Raw genomic sequence first — 21,829 nt, 5'->3', positions numbered from 1 at the left:
AGAGAGAAAGAGAGAGAGACAGAGACACACAGAGAGAGACAGAGAGAGAGGAGACAGAGAGAGACAGAGACAGAGACAGAGACAGAGAGCATGTGCCTATGCACGTGTGTATGTCTGGGCATGTTCAGGTCATAGAGTGAACGTGGAAGTCAGAGGACATCTTGCAGGAGTGAATTCCCTCTTTCCACCATGCTGGTTCCAGTTGAGCTTAGGTTGTCAGGCTTGGCAGCGGGTACCTTTACCCACTAAGTCATCTTGCCAGAACCCAGGGATTCTTGTAGATGCTGATGGCACGGAACATGTATGCACCTGGCAGGGATGGCACTGATGGGTTTCTTGTAGATGGTGATTAGCTTGTCTAGGACCACCACAGCAGTGGTGAAGACACGGTAGGAGTGCAGGAAGGTGTTGAGGAAGTCGATACTCAGGAAGCGGAGGTCTGTCAGCCGCTCCAGCAGCCGCTCCACACTGGCGTACCGGATCTGCAGCACTTTGCAGGAATTCATGGTTTTGCTGAAGCGGATGTCAACGTCGTCACAATATAAGGAGGCATCGGACCTGTGGAGGGAGGGAGCAGAAAGAGGTGACATGTGTGCAGATGTCAACATCACCACGATATAAGGAAGCATTGGTCCTGAAGACCAAAGGAACAGGAAAAGATGACATATGTCTAAGGTTGTTTGGGCCCATGGCATCTCTTCACCAGACGAGGTTTGGGGCTACCTCCAGGGCACCCCGCACCTCCCAGTCAGAAACAGTTGTACTAAATGGTCACGGGAGACTTCAGAAGGATAACACTATGAAACAGCTGTAACTCTTTCTCCCAGGTTTCTAAAGCCCTTCACTATACAGCACCAACCCCCAAAAGTACTGGAAAAATATAACAAGCTTTTAAAAATGTGCTTCCAAATTCCCAGCACACAAGAATTCTATTCATATAAAATATGCATATTTATGTTTACAGTGGCGTTGTTCATAATAGAGCAGATTGGAGACAACCCCGGGATGTCTACCAGCAGATGAATGGACAAATAAAATACAGTGTGATGTTACTCAGCCATGAAAAGAAATGAAATACCGACACACACGCTACAACATGGATAGGCCATAAAGACATTACGTTAACTGAAACAGGCCATTCATGCTATTGTTCCATTTATAGAAAGGCACAGTACAGACAAATCAGTAACAGGAAGCAGTCTGGTGAATGTCAGGTGCTGGGTGGGTGCATTGGGACCGACTGTCCACACGTTTACCATCTCTTTCCTTGCTGAGTGGTGACGGTAGTGTCTTAGAAGTAGGAGCTGGAGTCAGCTTTACAACCTAGTGATTACTCTTAAATCTACTGACTTGTACATTTTAAAGTAGAGAAATTTATGCTGTATGAATTATCTCAATTAAAAAAAATAAATTGGGCCAGGTGAGGTGGTACACACTTTAATATCAGCACTTGGGAAGCAGTGAGACAGATCTCTCTGAATTCAAGGGCAGTGGTCTACATAGTAAGTTTTAGACCAATCAGGGCTACATGGTGAAAGAAAAAAGGTAATACGGGGTGGGGGAAAGATAAAAGGGAAATTCCAGTGTTCTGAGTGAAGAGAAACTAGGAGATCAGCTGTTGTTTGGGCTGCCTGGAGGTATCTCTGGAGTTTGGAGACTGGTTCTTCTCTAAGTTTTTTACAGAAACCTGGTCTGCTGGATGGGAAGCTGGATGACATCATAGTGTCAATTTGGGACCCATGAAGGGTACGCATTTCAGAAAAGGACAGCGAGGGAAAAGCCTGTCCTCCAGCAGAAGGGGATGGCAGGTCTTTCTATCCTGGTCTTGAAGTCCAGTATACTACTGTTGTGATCTCTGCTCTTCAGACTAAGGGCAAAGTGGTGTCCCATATATAACACCCTGGGGACACTCAATAGAAGAACTACGAGACCTTTCTAGAACAATCCCTTTCCACCAGGCTCTATGTAGTCATACGTAACTCCTCAGTGACAGTTCCAAATGGAGAACCAAACAAGGACTTTAGCCCCTCGAGATAACAGATAGCTGAATGTGATGCCCCCCATATGTTTTTCCTCTTCCCTTCCCCATCTATTCCCTTACCTTTCTAGTTTGGGACAGTGTTTCCTTGTGTGGAGTTTAAAAATCCTTCTGTCTCAAGTACTGGGGGCGATGTTGTGTGCCATGCTTGGTTTCCCCCAACCCCTGCCTCCCCCCCCTTTTTTTTTTTACTAAATGTGAAAATTATGCCTTTGGCTTCAAACTAACCATCAGTCATTTTAAAACCTCCTGGCCTAGAAAGTCTTCAGTGCAGCTGGCCTATTGAGACCTCTCTTCTAGCTCCCACAGCTCCTACTGACGAAGTTGGCTCTGTGAAGCCTCTCATCACGAACTTCCAACTTACAGGCCAGTGTGAGCGGGCAGTTCAGGGGTGTGTGTCTCTTCCATCTCCCTAGCTTTTGTAGCATAGGCCATTCCATCTTGACCTCACCTTGGTTACTCCTTGAGCATTAGTATCAGCCGGACTTTCAACCCGCTTATGGAAAAGGAATCCTTCGGGGCCTGTCCGGTAGCCTGAGGTGGACTCCCTGACACCTTTGCCTCTGGCCAAGGTGATCACTGTATTGGTGGGAATCTGTCCCAAGCAAGACCTACCCATGGCCTTTTCTAGGACATTCCAAAACTCCTCTCTGTGCTGCCAGGATGTGAGGATAAGAGTCGTCGCCCAGGCTATGGGGGCTAGAGAGCTGAGGAAGGAGATGTGCATCCAAACTGTATGAACCCAGCATCAGTGGTGTTTTCTGGGCATGGTGGGAATCAACAGCTGCAAAGGCCATTGTACCCTGCGGTGCTAGCTGGATGCTGAACCACATCAGACTCAATTTAAGGGTAATGGGTTTGGGGAATATGGAAGCTTAAGACCCTGAAGCTGTGTTTTGTTATTCATAATAGTGTTTCTCTTCTAACTTTGACAACTGAAAAATCCGAGAGTGAGATGCAGTCTTCACTTGATTTTCCTTCCTTCCTTATTTTTATTGGCCTGTGTTCCCTATATACTGGAGGCCGTGTGCCTGCATTCCCTATACACTGGAGGCCATGTGCCTGTGTTTCTACACACTGGAGGCTGTATACCTGTGTGCCCTATACACTGGGGGCTGTATGCCTGCATTCCCTATACACTGCAGGCCGTATGCCTGTGTTCCCTATACACTGGGGTCCATATGCCTGCGTTCCCTATACACTGGGGTCCATATGCCTGCATTCCCTATACACTGGAGGCCATATGCCTGCGTTCCCTATACACTGCAGGCCGTATGCCTGCGTTCCCTATACACTGGAGGCCGTATGCTTGTGTTTCCTATACACTGGGGTCCATATGCCTGCGTTCCCTATACACTGGGGGCTGTATGTCTGCATTCCCTATACACTGGGGGCCGTATACCTGCGTTCCCTATACAGTGGAGTCTGTATGCCTGCGTTCCCTATACACTGGGGTCTGTATGTCTGAGTTCCCTATACACTGGGGGCTGTATGTCTGCATTCCCTATACACTGGGGGCTGTATGCTTGCATTCCCTATACACTGGGGTCTGTATCTTTGTAGCTGTTTTCACTTGCAACTAGTAGCTGTCTTAGACCTCTTGTGTTTCTGGTGGGCTGTTACTAGAGGAGTGTATAAATAAACAAATAAATATAAGCTCCTATCGAAAGGGTAAGCTTGATAATATCACAATGAAGTCCCAGATCAAAATGTACCCACAGAAAGAGGAGTTCAGCCTGTACTGACCGCTGAGGGGAGAACAGGCTTATACCAGCAATGGTTACTTACTGTGACAGCAGTGACTTAAGGGAAGAGAAATATTCAGGCCACCACAGGCTAGGAACTGGGTGGTGGCATGAGTCATAGCACTGCTGGCTTACATCTGGATGAATCCAGAAGTGGGGCCTGGTTATAACTCTCAAGCTCTTTTGCCCTCTAGGGATTCACTTTCTCCAACTGGGTTCAGCCTTTTAAAGGCTCTACAGTTTCTCAGAATAGTGTTACCAGTGGGGCACTAAGTATTGAAATATATGAAATAATGGGGGACACCACATTCAAATCCTAACGGCACCCTTGGGGCCAGTGTGAAGGACACAGCTTGATGCCAGCTTGGCTCTTGTTTCCGAGACAACACCCATTCTTCACTTCTTAGTCTTCTCATCTGTGAACTGGAAAAAAGGACTTCCACAAAGCTTTCTCGAGAGAGGAATGGATGAACCAATTAAGGGGCCTAGCATGGTACGTGGAACACAGGAAGCTGTAATGGAGCCCTGGCTCTCAATTCACTGGCTCTGCAGAGGGTGTTTCCCACTCCAGGATACAGAGCGAGCTCTGAGAAACTGAGCAAATGGACACATTTTCTCATGTGTACCATTTCTAAGGCAATTTTTTGGGGGGAGAGCTGGTGATTCGCTGGACAGTAGAGTACTTGCCAAGCATGTGTGAGGCTCCAGATTCAACTCCCAAATACTTTCTCTGGAAGTATGGGAGATTTAAAATATCAATAAAGAGCCTTTCCCCAAGAGTCTTCAATGAGCAGGGGTGAATCTAGAAGGTGGAGCGATGGAATAGTAGATTTGGGTAGCGTGTAGTCAAATGGTAGTCCTCGTAACTAGCTATCCACTGCCCTTCTGTCTAGCTTCTTTCTGGCTGCATCAGCCTTCCCTGCTGCATGGACCAGAGGGGAAGCTGGATAAATGGGCTCAACCCATAGTATGTAGTCTAAACCACAAGGCTTCCAGAGACAACAACACAGAAGAGACCATCTCAGAGAAACAGAGGGAAGGCCTTCTAACTTAGCTTTGCTGTAGGACATGGATCATTTTAGAAACCTGCTGGCACCAAGTCCCCAGCTCAGCCCATTGCCTTTTTCCAGCGGATACCATTGTACCCAAGTGCTCTATCAGAGTGCCACCAAGGGGGTGGGGCTAATACCCTTGGGGTACAACTGTACCACATACAGAACAAAACCCAATAGCTGGCCAGATGCAACGTTGCTAATCGAGTCCCGCATCCCTCACCAGCCCCATCTTTCACCACATGGTGTAGACTGCCATGTTAGTTAATAAAAAGTCTGACTATGCTATATAAAGCTCAGAGAAACGAGAAGTGAAATTAAGTATAGGAATATCTCCTGAACGTAGCAGATACGCATATAAACTACAGCATCTGTATAATGAAAGCAGGAAAAGGATCAACAGACCGCAAGGGCATCAAATTCATGGCACGCTTAAGATACGTGAGGCACACGAGATGTTCAATATCCATGAAGTCTTAAGGCAGACAGCCACTGATAACACCTACATGCAGACGACATCACAGCTGTTGGTTAGGTTAACTGACATGCTCAGCTGTGGTCGGTCGTGTGTGCTGTTTTACGTCTCGGAGAGGGCAAGTGTGTACCACAAACTCAAGCGCCTTTTAGAGGCTGGGCCTCCTCGTCTAACTTTCACTCTGGTCTATGCAGCAGGGAAGGTTGACACGACATGGGGGAGGGGCAGGGCAGGAGAGCACTCTGTAGCTCAGCTAATGTGGGGCTGGCACGTGACCACAAGCTGCCCTAACATCCTGTTCCTTTTCTCCACTCCCATCCATGCTTCTTAATACGTGTTTCAACTGGACTCCCCAAACCCTAGGGTGAAACATCTTAATTTATCCCCGAGCCTGTCTGCTCCAAAGCCTATGGGATAATTGGTCTAATCAGGTTCCTGGAGAACAGAGCTCACTCAGGTTACTGCCTGCGTGCCAGTCTAAGTCCCACAACCGCAACGGGATTATTCATCATTTCGCAAATATATTGCACTGGCCTGCCTTTGTGCAAACACTCACATGGTTCCTTCTTCCCAGAATGCCTTTTGATTTAACAAACCACAGCTGGCCTTCAATGTCAGCTCTGGGTTCCTTTTTCAGGGAAGCCTTGTTCAACTGTGCCAAGTGAATCAGGCTCATATCCACCCCCTACACCCTTCCGGTACCACACAAACTGTCGGTTGGCACCCACCTGACTTCCCATTGTGGCACGTCACTGGTTCTCCTTGGTTCACTGGACAGCTCTTTCTATTGGTCCCACTGCTATCACCTCTGGTCATTCAGCAATGCAGTGGTGAGGGGAATGATAGCTGACCAGTTTCAAAGAAGTTTAAGGGACCTGGCACACCTGAAGCTGTCTCTGCTTACTCCCACGACGTAGGAGAAACTCACAGTAATAAAATTGATGGTATAAAGGATTTACCAATAAATTTACTTAGGAGACACTAAGTCTACACTAAGTAGAATTAAGCTAACTAAGGCATAGTGCCTCCCCAGTACCTCAAAGATAAGTGTTACACTAACCAGACTTGCTAGAGATAATCCGAGTTTAGCGTTGCTGGGAAAACCCTTCAGTCAATGTTTGTTCACCAGATTGATCTGCAATTAGGCTTCATTCCCATCTCAAAGAAGATACCCCCAACTTACAGCCAGGCATTAGGCTCATTCTCCCATCAAAGACCATACCTCTAAGGGGCAACTCAGGTGGGCAACACAGGTGACAACTGTCATTATGACCCGGTACACCATAAAACATAATCCTGCCAGGTGAGCAAGATGACCCCAGTTAGCAAGTACTCAAAAAAAGAACAATACTGTAGCACTTGAGAAATAATCGTGGTGATATCTTTGCTGTGTAGATCTCCCACCTGCCCAAGTGGCCAGACTTGCAGTCTCCTGTCTCTGTTTAAATTGTCAAAGTGTAACCTCCAATTGGGACCTAAAAGAGACTTAAGGATGACAGTGCATTTGGAATGAATAAACTAAAGGCATACATAGGCTAGTAAAAATCTATTGGAGGCTTGCTCCCTTTTGTACATTAGCCAGAACCACAGGCTACGATTAAAGGGTTTTTCTTTCATTAATCTGTCAATGTGCAGAGTGACTTCTCACAGTGAAGACATGTAACATCAGCACACAGTAGGCTCGTCATGTGCTTGCCTTTATCTTGGTGCCAAGTGTGAACAACGGGGGGGAGGGGATCTGGCATCTTTCAGGTACTAAGTCCTGTGGTACGCACTGTCCCAGGGCACTCACTGGGAATCGAAGAGATTCATATCATATAGCAGCTATAGTTATCTAGACACTGGCCAGTGGGCAGTGGGTCCTGGGAGGTACCCAGTGATGTTATCAGGCTTGAGATGGCAATCAGACAGCCAAGGTGCTGCAGGGTTGGGGGAGGAGGGAGAAGGAGGCATCCTGTCAGGTGTGAGTCACTGGAGGAAAGATGTTTCAGTCAGATTATGGAAGCTAGGCTACATGGGGGCAGTGACTGGGAAAACTGTGTCCAGCAGGACACTAGCCCCTTGTCCTGAGAGACTACTCAAATAGCTGCAGGCTGCCATTAGGTTTTTATGTAGTTTTGAAATGTTTATGTATTTATTTTGTGATCAGAAGAAAAATTCTTAAGAAACAATAAGTGAAATTTTCATTCCTAATATTATATTTTAAATAGCTCAATGTAAAAAAAATAACCAACATGTAAATAAAAATTTAATTAAAAAAAGGGCAATGTGTGCAAAGCCAAGCAATCAGGACAAAAGCTACACCAAAACAGCTGTCCAAACATTCACTCAAAACATGAAACAGACATTCCTACCGTCCATCACGGAAACCCTTCATTGAGCCCCAGGGCTGCCCTGCTCCCGCCCTTGCTAGCTGTCTCTGACTAGTGCTTAGCTTCTGGAGGGCAGGCAGGTTAAGGGCACTTACTTGATCATCTGCGGCACGGTGACCTTGGAGTTTTCTTCAAATGCATTCATCATGAGTCCATTGCACCGGATATTATCCACACACTGGAAACAGAGGGGACCCGGGACTCAGAACTCAATCTCTGTACTGGATCCCAGACCCACCTGGAACTCTCTCAGCCTGCACACAGGGTCCTCAGGCTTCAAGGACACTGTCCAGGCAAGGGCAAGACTAACACAGAATCATTCAAATTCTGGAAGTCAAGTGACCTCGGGGGGCTGACTTGACCTTCTTGAGTCTGTTTCCCTATCTTCCTAGATGGGTTTAATGACCCCTGCTTTACTTGGGTGTTTACCAGGAAGATGCATCAGACTCTGGCCACTCAGCTGTATCCTTTGAGGCCAGTGTCAAGGATGAGGCTGCCCCACCATGATCTGAGCTCTCTGGGAGGCTGCCTAGCAAGCCTCTGCAGCAGTGTGTATATACATGTGTTCTCTGTGTATATAGTCCCCTGCCCCCCGTACAGTGCTGTGGTGCTGGAGGTGGTTTCTACATTTCCAGTCTACACATGGAGAGTGCACTTAGGAGGCAGGAGGATCGCACGTTTGAGACCAGTCCGGGCTACATAGTGAGACTCAAACAAAAACAAAACCCAACCAAATATAGAAAATTAATCTCAGAGGAGGGGCTGCCTATTTTCACCTTCCCGCTCTCTATCCTGGGCTTAACATTTCTGCTGTGGAGGGGTCCCTCTTGGACCAAGGTTTTGGGGAGCTCGATGGCTCTGAGGTTGTGTGTGAGTGGAGGCCAGTGCTAACGCCACTGAGAAGTGGAAGCCAGAAGGCTGGGCCAGAGGGCGACAGGACTCCCAGGCTCAGTCCCCATGTCAAAGCCAGGCTCCCAGGAGGACGCACATAGTGGGAGGTCTCTGCCATTTGTGTTTTCAACCTGATTTCTCCACCATGCAGAGACTTTCTTTCATGCTCATCCTGCCAGCAACTCCAGCCGAGGACCCCAGGAAGCTGTCAGGATGGCTTTTGAAGGGAAGGGGCTGGGTGACCCATACACAGGGATTATCAGCAATGTTGCTAGAGGGCAAAGGTCGCTGTGGATCCCTTTAGGAGAACAGTCAGCACCTTTGATTACTATGGCTCCCTGTGGACAGGAAAGGGCTGGGTTTGAACTCTCCTTTTTCTCCAGAGCATGCTGGCTTTTTTTTTTTTTTTGAGGGGGGAGTGAAACTCAAAAGAGTAGATTTCCACTATGTACAATCCCATACTGCCTTGGCTCTCAGTGGATCCTAGAGGGGCAGATTGCCAGAAGGCCTAGCCACCTGACATCCCCTCGACCAAGCAATGTTGATATCTGCAACTTTATGGACTGCCTGGGCATTCAGTTCAATTCAGAGTTCCACAATATGAAAGCAATTCCGTAGTGTTTTACTATCGTTCTTTATCTGGAATGTTCTTTCAGCTGTTTTTTTTTTTTTTATTTTTTTCTTCAGTGCTGGAGGTCAAACTGTGCTTTGAAGCAGGGCACAGAGGTTAAGAAGGCAGGGAACTGGTGAGGGAGGCCCTCTAGGCACACTGAGTACCCTGCCCTCTCCTCCCGAGGCACAGGGAGGAAAGCCAGCCATACCTGTCCCTTTCTGCTGTCAGCGGCTCTCCTAATACACCCGCACAGCCCTGCAGAGAGGATGGCCACAGGCAGACACCCTGGGACTTGGCTCCTGTCTTTATGGGACTGCCCTTTGCCTCTGGAGCACAAGCCAGGAGCAGCTGACAGCCCTGTTACTCAGCTCAACTTCCCACTTCTTGTGCTTCCAGTGCCCAAAGTCAGGGGCTGCTGACTTTCCAGGAGAAGCCAAGGCTTCCTGCTTAATGGTGAAACGGGGGTGGGACAAGGGGAAAAACTACTGCTTGCAACAGGCAAAGGACAACACTCCATCTTTCTCTGGCACATGATGCTGGCTTGGACTTCAGAAGGCTGCCCTGGTTCTCTGGAATAGGTCCCCAAGTGTCTCTGGGATGTGAAGCTCTCTCCGCAATTTCTGCTGTATCTAACATTCTTAGATGGTAGCACCAAGACATTTTGTGTGTGTGCACTGGCGATGCACCTGGAGATCAGACTGACGTGCAGACACCTTTGCCATTCATAGGTCTGGGGAGCAGGAAGTAGAGTCCGGCATGCTTAAGGGTTTAAAACCACATTGCAAATGGTATGTATTGGCTGACTCAATCTGGGCCGGGGCCATGGACCTGGTCTTCTCTAACAGAACAATGCTGCTATGCCCCGTCCATCTAGATCAAGCATGAAGCGACAATGTGCTCTGAGGAACAGGCAGTGCTGCTCACCTGGCTGATGTCACTGGTCCACGCTGCCTTCTCCTGCCTGGATGAGGCCACCAGGATGACTGTGAAGGGTGGGGAATCCTTTGGCTCCACTCCGATCTTAAAATCCAAGTGGTCTATGTCCGGGGCAGTTCCTTTGGCTTTTGCAGTGACAAAACATGAAGTTAGCAGAGTGAGTGTGGGGCTTGTGAGCTGGGTAAGGTTTCTCTGGTCCCTGACTTAGACACCAGTAGAGGCTCCAGGAGGATGCCAAGCCACTGGCTGCTTCTTTTAGAGTCATAGTGTTTTATAATTTTTGGGTAGGTGAGAGTCACCATTTCAAACAGGGGAGAATGGAGAATCTGGCATACTCAGGTCATTTACAGGCACACAGATTCTTGATTCAGAGGCCACGTTACTGAGTAGTACATCCTCTGCTCTCACTGTACCAATGGGTTCTAGGCCAGGACTCAGTTAAGACTCCTAGCAGGGAGGCAGTTGTGCCAGGGTTAGATGGGGCTGCATAACCCAGCCCTTCTGCTAACGCCTGGGACAAGCAACATTGACATCTAAAACTTTTATAGACTGGGCTGAACATTCAGTTTGGTTTACAGCTCCCCACTGGGAAAGTAAGTCCCAGGTATTTTATTACTTGTATTTAACTCTCGTTTTCTTTTCTCTTTTTGGTGCTGGGGATCAAATACAGGGCACCACACATGCGAGGCCCTGTAACTCTTGAGAGCTGCTTACTGGAAAGAGTAAGTTCACACGGTCAAGATCTCCTCTCTGGGGACACACAGTTGTGAGCTGTCTGCCCTGGTCTGTCTTGTCTTTTTGCATCTGGGTCAGGGTCTATCATATGCTCTTCCTGCCAACCTTGATGAATGGGTGTGTGTGTGTGTGTGTGCATGTGTGTGTATGTGTATGTGTGTGCGTGTGCATGTGTGTATATGTATGTGTGTGCATGTGTGTATGTGTGCATGCGTATGTGTATGTGTGCATGCATGTGTGTGTATGTGTGTGCGTGTGCGTGCATGCATGTGTGTGCATACGTGTGTGCATGTGTGCATTTGTCTGCATATGTGTATGTGTGTGTGTGTGTGTGTGCATGTGTGTGTGTATGTGTGTGTGAGCATGCACAGAAATAAGCTGCTTGTACACTGACCTTCCTCCTCGGCGTTTTCTGGTTCCTCCATTAAGGTGCAGTCGATGAGCGATATGACTCCATTCTGAAAAAGAGCAGTGGGAGTCCGTGTGCTAGAGTAGGGGTCCCAGGACATTAGGGTTGGAAGGACATCGATGCCAAGCAGCAACGCATTCACATACGTGTGTGTATGTAGCATATGCCGAGTGGGCATTTTGTTTTGTAAGTGAAGGATGCTGGCTTCCTTTACAAATCCACAGAAGTGTGCAACATGAGATTTTCTCAGCGAGACCACCCCGGGTAAAGGCTGAGGTCAAACTGTGGGCAGACGGGCCAGAATCTGTCCTGTCTGGCTTCCTCTTGTCACATCAGCATCTCTGAGTTATGCCATATCCCCTAAAGCTATAAAACCTTGAAGTTCTCTGTTCTTGGGCAACCCCTCCTGTCAGCAATGGTGAAACAGGCCAACTTTATGGATCCATTATATGGATTGCTAACCCCATTTTATGGATTCAAAAATGAAGTCAGAGAAGTTAAGTGGTTGCTCAAGTCACCTGGTCAGCTCTTGGTGGGGTCCCGAGAAAGCTTCAGGGCTCTTGTCCCAGGCCCAGGTCAACAATTCATTTCCCATTATCAGAAATAAAGACAGGGCACCTCTCCCTTGGACACCGGTGAGAAGGGAACCTGGTGGCAGAGTGGAAGCACAACCCCCTCCCTCTTAGGTGAGGCTGGCTGTGATCAAAGCAGAATGAAAAGGATCAAAGGGCAGTGAAGGCGTGTGGCACTGGGGACTGCAGCCTCTGGCTTACTCTCTGGCTCTCTCCTGGACCACCTGTCTCAAGGGAAGTGGGTGCCATGTTGTGGGGAGAGAAGAGCCGAGGCCTCTAGCCCACAGTCCCGTGAATGAACCACCTCGGTTGGGTGAGCTTCTAGAACACTGTGGCCTGGCAAACATTGCTATTGCAAACTCAAGCCCTGAGCCAAGACCACTTTGAAGTTGCTCCTAACCTCCTGATCCACAGCAATGGGCAGGCAGTAAGTGTTTGTCCTACAATAACTGATGCTAATATAGACCCAGGTACATGACTGATCTATATATAAAAATACTGGGCAGGCTGCCCACTTTTTTGTTATGAAACTCAGAATTTATTTTTAACCACTTGCCTGGATTAAGGTCTTGTGTTATATTGGCTGCCACTTGTGAGGAGAGCATCGGAGGGGATTCCCAGGCCCTGGGGTCTGCTTCTTGCTTCCTTCATTAATGGCTTTGAGAAGTTCCGAGGACTTTTGAAGACTAGCCTTGCCTTGTGACTTCACTGGGCTTACCAATCCTAGAAGCCTCCCCGTCCCAACACAGCTCTGACATCTCCTTACTTATTTGCAGTGCTGAGGTTGGAACCCACGGCCTTCTGCACGCTAGGTCGGAGCTCTACCACCAAGCAACACCCCAGCTGGCATTCCCTTACTGGCTTGTTTTACTTCCTTCATCTGCTCTGTGATAGTGTCTGCCTCAGAGGTATTCTAGGAATTGAATATGTATAGAACACTTGGGGCAGGGACGGGCCACGGGAATCATTATTCGAGGCTTTGCTGTCAGTAATATGACAAGCTCATTACCACAGGCTTTAGAATGACTGTTTAAGTTAATGAGAATGTTTGTACCAGGCACTGGGACTCCCTCAGCATTCCTGGGAGGTGTTTTCATATCCGTTATGCAGATGAGAAAACTGAGGCTCAGTGAGGTCACATGACTTGTCTGAGGTCTGCCTGGTACCCACACAGCAGTGCTCTGATCCTGTGTCCTTTTCTAGCAGCTATTCCTAATTTTTTTTTATTTTAATTTGTGTGTATGTGTACATGCATGCATGCATGCATGTGTTTGTGTAACATGTATGCAGGTGCCCAACGAGGCCAGAGGAGGAAGTCAGATCTTTTGGAGCTGGAATTACAGGCAGTTCTGAGCTAGCTGACGTGAGCACTGAGAGCCAAACTTGAGTTATCTGGAAGAGTGGCAGGGGCTCTTCACTGCTGAGTCCTCTCTCCAGCTCCCAGGCTAACCCTTTAAAACTCAAAAATAAATAAAAGAAAAAAAAACAACCTAAAATCATGAACTTCTAGCCTCAGATCAAGAAACCGCTGTGGCGTCTCCAGTGCAAACTGCCCGTGCTCATCCCACGGCTGAGGGACAGGAGACCTGACCCTGCCGACCTGGACAGAGACATCTGGAGTGGAACTTGGCACTAACAATTACCAAAAGCTTCCCTTGACACACAATTTGGTTGGAACCGGAGTGTTTAATATTTGTAAATTAATCTCTCCATGTGCAGCCAACCCGCTAATTTGTTGACATGTTAACATAAGCAGGGTATTCCCCTGAAGCCAGCGCTTGATCTAATAGCTCGACGGGAGGCTACGGACCAGGCAGCCAGGTCTCCAAAGGAAGGTTTCCCCATGCTCTCACTTAATTAAGGGCACCTTCTGGCCCTTCCTTTCCAAGCTGCTGCCTGCTCACATTTGAAATCCCATCTGCTCGCACAGGATGGACAGAGTACGGGGAGAGACAGCAGCGTAGAGAGACAAGGTCTTGTAACCAGCATAGCAAATTCAAAGGCACGGTCAGCTCACTGCCAGACCCTCCATGCAGTGTTTCTGTGGGGACACTTGTCTTTGTTTGACTGATGAAATATACACAGGACGAGGACATTTGCAGGGTCACATGTGTGACAGAGTTGGGGCCTGTTGGGGTTCAGAGCAATGGGACCAGCAGTGTTGGGGAGCAGTAGTTTTGGTTTGAGCCCCAGGCATCACAGCAAAGCTGCATTTGAGCCGGTCTCAAGGACACGAAGGAGGCTCGCCACAGAAGAGGGGAGTTGGCTGTGCAGCTGACACAGCAAGAGTAAAGCCCTGGGGTCAGAGATGCTTCTTCCCCTCTACCCACTGGGATGAGTCAGGCCTTTGAGCTTGTGCTACAAGAGGACACATGAGGTGACAACAGTTCAGCAGCCTCCTAGGGTCACCTGACCCGAGGAAGGCTTCCTGAGATAGAGGAGTGGGTGTCTGAGAATCTTTGCCTGGAGACGACAGATGTTAGTGTTGCTCTAATTCTAGGTTGCAGGGGAACCTCCACTCTCCCCCCGACCCCTATCCATATACCTCACACAGGGCCCTCTCGACACACTCACACACACTTGCACAATCATATGCTCACACTTGGGTCTTGAAGGGCTCATTGGAACTCTTGACCAGTAGCGGGAGTCTCTGGGGTCTGATGCTACCTTCCCAGTTCCCACGATTTCTCCAGTAGAAGATATTAGGGGATATTCTGCTCATTCCCACCCTCGGCTTAACCACAGCGTGTGTGCATGTGTGTGTGTGTTTGTGTGTGTACAGGCGTGTGCTCACGTACTCACAAAATCCTACCTAAGCGCTTCAGCGGCCTCTTCTATGTTCACCCCCAGCTCTGCAGTGAGGGCACAGCCTGTGTGCTGGAGCCCCAGGCCTCGAGCTCCTCTCTATGGCCTTACCTTGGTCAGGTGCAGTTTCCCTCCGGAGCCTCTGGTGCAGATGATGAGGTGCTTGGAGAACAGGAAGCACTGCCGCTCACCCTCTTTCTTCAGGGACAGTGATCCCAGGCGCCCCCTGGTGATCTTGCCCTTTTCTGACATGGGCACCTGGATGAGGGAACCTGTGGGAGCAGGGGTGGTGGTGAGCCTACCCTCAAATGACACCAATGATGCCAACCCCCTGGCCCAGCCTTGGAGGTTGAGGTGCAGCCATGGGGCAAAGTAGTTGAAATGCCCTGGTTACTCCTCCCAGCCCAGCCTCAGAGCCAGTGAGTGGGGATAAGGAGAGCCCTATAGAGGACCCTACAACCTCCCAACCAGGGAACAGGGTCTTGGCAAGAAGAGGAGCTCTAAAAGAAAGAGAGTCGGGCTGAAGTCTGGAGATGGCACTGAACAAATGGGGAGCTGGAGGTGGGTTCTCGTGTATTAACATGATACATTGCATAGCGCTGGCCGCAGTAGATAGCACCAATTAATCACGGCACTTAGCTTCAGAGCCCAGACTGAGCATGTGATCCTCAGTGTGTTGCAGTAGAAAGTCATTGCTGGATTGAGTAGGCGGCTGTCTCTACTCTGGCTGTCCTATGCATCATGTGTTCTACAGGTTCCTTTCCCATTGTCTTCACTGTGTTCTCAGGGATTGGGTACTCAGGGCCCGTTAGCACAGATTGGATTGGGCTCAGCTCCCAGCTCCTCTTCTCTCTGTCACTATCTCTCTCCCCCATAGCAAATGTCATCCTAGACCACACTGCCTAGCTTCTTTGGGAAAACCTCCTTCTTTGACTCCCTTATCCCGTTCTGTGTCTACTGCATCGTGGATGCCCATTAGTGACAGGTCTTCTCCTGCAGGGTGGGGCTGGCTCCATCCTCTGGGGACCTTGGAGCCCTATGGAGACCTGGTGTGCATAGGGAAGAAGTCAGAAATGGCTATGTGGGTAAAAAGTGGGAAGGGCTGGGAGGGGCTCCAGGTCCTGCTCCAGGATGGAGGAGGAAGACCTTCTCTTGGGTAACGGAGCAGCTTCTGGGTCTGTGGGGGGACTGCCCACCCCAGGAGGGGCTTCCTTCCAGGGTTTTCGTCAGAAAGGCAGGGAGAAGCTACATGAGAACGCTTCTGGCAAAGAACATGTCTAGTGCAGCTCAGGGAGACAGATACTAAGCTGACTGGGCTTCAAGGTCAACAGGTGGGTCCTTGGGGACCACATGCTGGCACCATCCTTGAAACGCGATGGATATCAAACCCTCTTCCGATTCTGAGGCCAAATTCTGAGGTACAGACTAGTGTAAAACTCTCACGAGGTTATTTACTAGTTAGAGACTCCAGAGCTGGGTAGAGGGGATGCTGGACGTCTATCCTGGGGCAAACATCCACGGGAGGCACACAAACAGTGCTGAGTTTCCTATGGAACACGAGAGCTGCAGGAGGCGACCTTCAAATGCATCCTACCTTTGACATCTCCGAGCCACCAGAAGCTCAACAGGGCCACACCTTCCAGACCCACTCTCAAGGGAAGCAGGAGCCAGAGGTGAGAAGACTCACTTCAGCGAGAACCACTGAGCGCAGCCTCCCTCCCATTGCCTCCCAACCTTTGCCGTTCCCAGGGCCAGCCACTATCTGTCCTCATCCTGCCTCCCACTTTCTCCCCCAAAGAACAGGCCAGTGCTTACAAGCAAAAGCCCGAAGCTAATCTAGGCAGTAGACTCATTTGGCATGAGGGAAACTGGAAAGCAATCATATCTACGTGTGTGTGTGTGTGTGTGTGTGTGTGTGTGTGTATAGACAGAGTCCACCTCCATGTAGAGCTATTGCACTCCCAGCAGCCAGAACACTCCACAGTCACAGCTGCAAGCCAGCCCATCGGGGATGCTCCCAAGTGCTGCCCTTCTCCCAGGAATCCCTCGATGAGCATGCAGAGAAGCTGCCCTACCTTGCCGCACGAAGGTCTGGCTGGTATCAAGGAGGATCTCACAGCCCTCGATGATCATGCGTTCGATGGCCAGGTTCTTCCGGATGTTCTCTGTCTCACTGACTTCATCGTGCATGATCCTGGGGAGACAGGAAATAAGAGGCATGCTGTCCCACTACCAAGAAGGGGAAGGCTGTGCTCTCGCTTGGGGGTCTGACCCGTAGTTTGGAAGGTGAAGGCGATGTGTATCTATTGAGTGCCAGTTGTATGCAGGACACTTCCCAGGCTCCCTCTGGTTTAATACCCTGGCAGCGCAAGGAGCCAGGTGCTTGTTTTAGAAGAACTAACATGGAAACTGGCAGCTAGGAAGCAGGCCAGTCATATCTCAGTGTTGATCATTGTAGGGAAGACAGCAGGTCCAGCCCAGAACGAGGTGTGAGCCCAGGACACCCTAGTTGTTATTCAGGTCTCGTTTTACACCATTCTCATCCATAGATCAGGCAAAGTCCACTCCCCTGTATTCTTTTCCTCAGGCTGCCTTCCTCCCCCGTCCCTGGAATTTGAACTCAGGGTCTTGAGGATGCTAGTCAAGTGTTCTACCACTAAGCTACGCCCTAGATCTTTCTCCCATATCTTTGTATGGATGCGCTTTTAATGTTGCGTGGACCTTAGAATGACCTGAGATTTGGGAGCTCCTGCCAATTCTGTTGGCTCAGGGAAAGGCTAGCCTCCACCTTCTAACTCTCTGCCTTCTTGGAGGATGAGATTTTGTTCCTTCCTATCTTCTGCAACTTCCATAGTTTCCAGGAGATGGCGCCATTTAATTACTTTGAAAAAAATATTGCCGGGGTGGCGGGTGGGGGGGGGGCGAAGAAGAAGGGGGAGAGTGTTCTTTGGCAAGTTTGCCCTGGTGGGTTTCCAGGCTTTTAATGAATGCTTTTGGGAAAGGGGGAGCTCTGGAAAATACCCCACTCACTTCAAGAAGATCACATCTTATCCCTTTCTGCTGATTTCTAAAATTCTACAGTCAATGTCACCAAGAAGACTGGCGACCATGTAAGGTTTACCCTCAGGGAAGCGGACTCTGCTTGGGTGGGCCATGAGATGAGCAAACCACTCAAGCCTCGCGCCCGCTGATACTCAGTTCCCCGTGTGCAGAATGCTGGGGAAGAGGTGGCCATCAGCATTCCCGTTGATTTTCTTCCTGGTTGAGGACTACCATTTTAGTGCAAACTCTCTGGGACATCCAGACGGCCTCCAGTCTCTAGTAGTCTCAGTTCCCCCTTTCCTTCTCAGAAATGCATGTCTTAGATGCCCAGTTCCTGTTTGAGAAGTGGCCAGTGGCAGAGAGAAGGTTTCTCAAGGCGAGGGTGAAGCTTTGCCGGGGAATGCTTGACTCTGAAGGGCCCAAAGGGGCAGCTCCACAGTGGCAGGCAGATTTGACAGGAGTAGCCTATAACTGGTAAGGACAAGTTCTGCTTCAGATGGAGTTGGGGTTCCTTGTGCACACATAGCTACAAGGCTCTCTGAGGAGCCTCGAGGGACTGGAATTGATGGTGTGTGTTATCAGTGGTGTTACAGTGGTTGAGGATAAAGCAGCAAAAACGGAGGCCTGATCCTTAGAGAGAGTGTGGCTGGGGGTTGCGGTGAATCGCTAGTGTCGGCAGCAGCAGAAGGAGGTGTATTTCCTGGCTCAGATCGGGTAGAGCTTGGCTATCTGATGGTTTCTGTCCTGCCAGGACACTGCCATCAGCATTCTGTGGAGGGGAGGGTGAGAGAACACTCCAATGTGCCCTTAGGGCTGGGCTCAGGTGAAAGTTCAGGTGATAGGTGGAACAAAGAAGGGTAGGATGCATACCTAGGTCTTAGGCCAATGACCTTGGCCTCTCAGGCCATCTGCAGCCCTATTTGCTCCAGGACCTGCATCTCTCAATGATGAAGAACGTTGGGGGGCATTCTAGGCTTTTTTTTCCTCCTGGGGAGGGAGGAGCAAGTAGGATTTGGTTCTTGAACACGAAAGATACAGAGAGAACTTTTCTGCCTCTGGCTCCGCACCTCTGTAGTCACACCTGGATACGGTGTCTATTCTGGTCCTCCCTCATGCCTCGGTAACTCAGCTGGGGCTCAGAAGATCAGGCTAGGCAGCATGTCCTCTGCCTATCCCCAGCCTGTCCCACTGCCTAGCTTGGAGCTAAGACCTGCCTGGCTAGCTTTTGCTGGCTTCAAGAAGCTGAGCCTCTCCGCCCCTCATCCTTAGTCCCCTATGTTTGACCACAGGGCCCATCTCATGTTGTGACCTCCACCCAGGCTCAATCCTAGGCTCTGGTGTCTTCTTGTTTGAAGTCACTCCTGTGGCAATCTCATAACACTGGGGATGTCACTGAGCTGATGATGGCTCTCAATTCTAGACTTTAGAGCCCTTCTTTCTGGTCTCTTCCACTTGGGTATTTAATGGTCCACATGATCCCCAGGGAAGCTCTAGACCATCTAACATACCCCGTCTTGGTTAAGGCCCCACAGACCTGGAAGCACTAACTTTTCTCATTCTCCACCCAGTCCATTGAGAAGTCCTACTAGCTCTGTCTTTGGGCTCCCGTTCTGATCTAGATCACTTCCCACCTCCTCAGAACCTTGCAGGGTATGAAAGGGCTCCCCCTCCTCTGGTTGCTCTTGCAGAGGAAGACCCCCCGCCCCCGGGCTATAGGACAGAAAGAGGGCCAGGTGATGAGTCTGGACTAGAGGATTAAAGTGTCCGGGGCACATGAAGGCTAGCCACCTGGAACCCCATCCTTGGGGAGCTCTTATCATCACAAGTTTTGCTGGATGTTTTGAGACAGGGGATCATGGATTCTAGGGTAGCCTTGAAATTTGCACTTATGGTCCTCCTGCCTCCATTTTGAAAGTGCTGGAATTAACAGGTTAACATGCCTGGTTTTATGTAGTCCTGGACACTGATCACAAGGCTTCATGCATGCTGGGCAAGCACTCTGTCCACTCAGCTCTATCTCTAACCTTGTTTTCTTTTTTAAATTATATTTATTTATTATGTACGGTGTTCTGACTACATGCCACCGTATGGTTGTTGGGAACTGAACTCAGGACCTCTGTAAGAGCAGTTAGTGCTCTTAACTTCTGAGCCATCTCTCCAGCCCCCAGCCCTTTTGTTTGCAGGGGACTCCTTTCTTTGAAGAGGCAGGTTATGCCTTCCTTCAAATCCCCTCCTGAGGAAATTCTCAGCCCTACCCTGCCCACCCTCTGCCCTGTGGCTAGGCACTCACCTGGAAAGTTCCTCTAGTTTGGATTTGGCATAGTCCAGACTGTTGCGCTCCACGTGCTCATGAGGTGTGTGGGCCAGCAGCTCATGGAGTGTCAAGATGTACCTGGGGATCTGTGAGTGGCAGGGGACATGGAGGGACAGAGCCAGAGAGATGACGAATGGGTGGAAAGACAGAAAGGAACAGAGAGCCGAGGAAGGCCAGGGCAAAGAGGGAGAGATAGCGATGGCAGACAAGAAAGGTGGGGTAATGAGGGAGAGGGACAGAGGCAAGACAGAGAGGCAAGAATGGTCCTTTGAACCCAGTGGGCCAAGGAGGAAAGCCGGCTGCATTTCTGATCTGCCTGGATAGCCAGGAAGATAGGGACCCCCACGGTTCTGTCTCCAGGGACTACCCCCTCACCTTCCCCACTGCTGGAGTGGACAAGTACATAGGTGGTCAGCTTGTTCTCCACATGCCAGGGTTGTTGGGGACTGTGTCCTGCCAGCTGAGCCCTCAGTGCCCCCGCCCTAGCCTGCTCCCTTGAAGATCATGGCAGCCACCTGGAACATAGGGTAGGTGAGGAAGGTCTCCAGCGTGCGCTCTTCGCAGTCCGGCTTGGCCTCGTATTGCTTGAGGAGCTTGTCAAAGTCCCGGTTCTGCTTGCAGTGCGCTAGGATCTGGAGGCTGTACTGGTGGTTGCGGACAAACTCCTGGTAGATGTTGAGCATGGGCAGCAGGATGTCGAACAGGTCGGCTGCAGGGCAGGTGGGGTCAGCAGGGACCTGGGGCCAGATGTCCCCAGGCCTTTGGCCTATTGGCCTACCCAGAGAGGCTGTGTGCTGGGGTTCAAATCCCCACTCCAGAGAGATCCCTCTTGGGGGATTACACTGATACATTAACCTTACTCATGAGCAGAAGAGGGTTCAGAGATGTGAGCTGTCTTGTGACTGAAGGGACTTAGAGAGTCAGTATAGAGTCTCAAACCCTAGGGGCTATAGCTCCCAGGGGGCCTGCTCCAACTGAAGAAAACAGTCTGGTGTAGATTACACATTATCTCATGATGAGTCCATGTGGAGTGTGCCCAGCCCCTGCTTTAACCCAAGTGTCTCTGTAAGAGGCAGGGTGTGTGTGTGTGTATGCATGCGCACATTTATGTGTGTGGGTAAATGTGTGTGTGAACACATGTGGTGCACCTGTGTGTGTTTGTATGTGGAAGCCAGAGCTCAGCCTTTGGTGTCACTCCTTAGGACTTTGGCTTTGTTTCCTGAGATACGGTCTCACTGTTACTGGGGCTCGTTCATTAGGCTAGGTTGGCCAGAAAGCTCCAGGGATCCATGGGTCTCTGCCCACCCAGCACTGACTGGGAATATATGTGCATGCCCTCAGTACAGCTTTTAAAAAGTTTATTATATTTTTATTTTATATATGTGTTTTGTTAGGTGGCTAACTGAGGTGCCTATTAACAACCGTGACAGATGCCAGCTGCTAGATTCCCCCAGCAAGGCAGTTACCTGCTGCAGGGTCCTTGCTCTTCCCAGCACTGCTCACTCCCAGGCCCAGCCTAAAGTCTCCAGCCCCTGAGCTTCCCTTCCCTCAGCTTCTCTTCCCTATGGAACTTAGTCATTTTGGCTATGTGCTTTCTTGGGTCTCTTGGCTCCTAGTTCCTCTCTTGGCCTCCTCCTCGCTCCTCTCTTCTCTTCCTTCCTCATGCTCCCCACCTCTCTCTCCTCTCATGGCGCCGTTCTGTCTGCTGGCCGGTTCAATCTGGGCCCTACCATAGCCTATGTTGTTTTCTCCTTTCACCCATGATAAAAACCTTCTCCTCAACCACACCTAGGAACAGCCACGTCCTCATTTTTCATCCATGGTTTGCCT

The 21,829-nt window shown here is 49.7% G+C and overlaps 1 protein-coding gene across 2 annotated transcripts in view; it reads right to left on the bottom strand.

Moving 5' to 3' along the window:
* The window catches only part of Rasgrf1 (Ras protein specific guanine nucleotide releasing factor 1), a 107,615-nt gene that overhangs the window by 35,133 nt on the left and 50,653 nt on the right, over positions 1 to 21,829 (bottom strand). The window contains exons 7-14 of one of the 2 annotated variants that reach the window (XM_038323410.1): positions 20,515 to 20,708; positions 19,976 to 20,085; positions 16,719 to 16,837; positions 14,755 to 14,915; positions 11,252 to 11,315; positions 10,111 to 10,247; positions 7,778 to 7,860; positions 310 to 558 (exon numbers count right to left, since the gene is read on the bottom strand). In XM_038323410.1, coding sequence (XP_038179338.1) covers positions 310 to 558; positions 7,778 to 7,860; positions 10,111 to 10,247; positions 11,252 to 11,315; positions 14,755 to 14,915; positions 16,719 to 16,837; positions 19,976 to 20,085; positions 20,515 to 20,708 — 1,117 coding nt within the window. The remainder of the gene's footprint in view (positions 1 to 309; positions 559 to 7,777; positions 7,861 to 10,110; positions 10,248 to 11,251; positions 11,316 to 14,754; positions 14,916 to 16,718; positions 16,838 to 19,975; positions 20,086 to 20,514; positions 20,709 to 21,829) is intronic. The other variant, XM_038323411.1, reaches the window with a different exon arrangement.

The sequence above is a fragment of the Arvicola amphibius genome, chromosome 3 (assembly GCF_903992535.2).
Source record: "Arvicola amphibius chromosome 3, mArvAmp1.2, whole genome shotgun sequence".
Lineage (NCBI taxonomy): Eukaryota > Metazoa > Chordata > Mammalia > Rodentia > Cricetidae > Arvicola > Arvicola amphibius.
The sequence above is the reverse complement of the archived record's forward strand: the minus strand, read 5'-3'. Positions and strand labels throughout refer to the sequence as shown.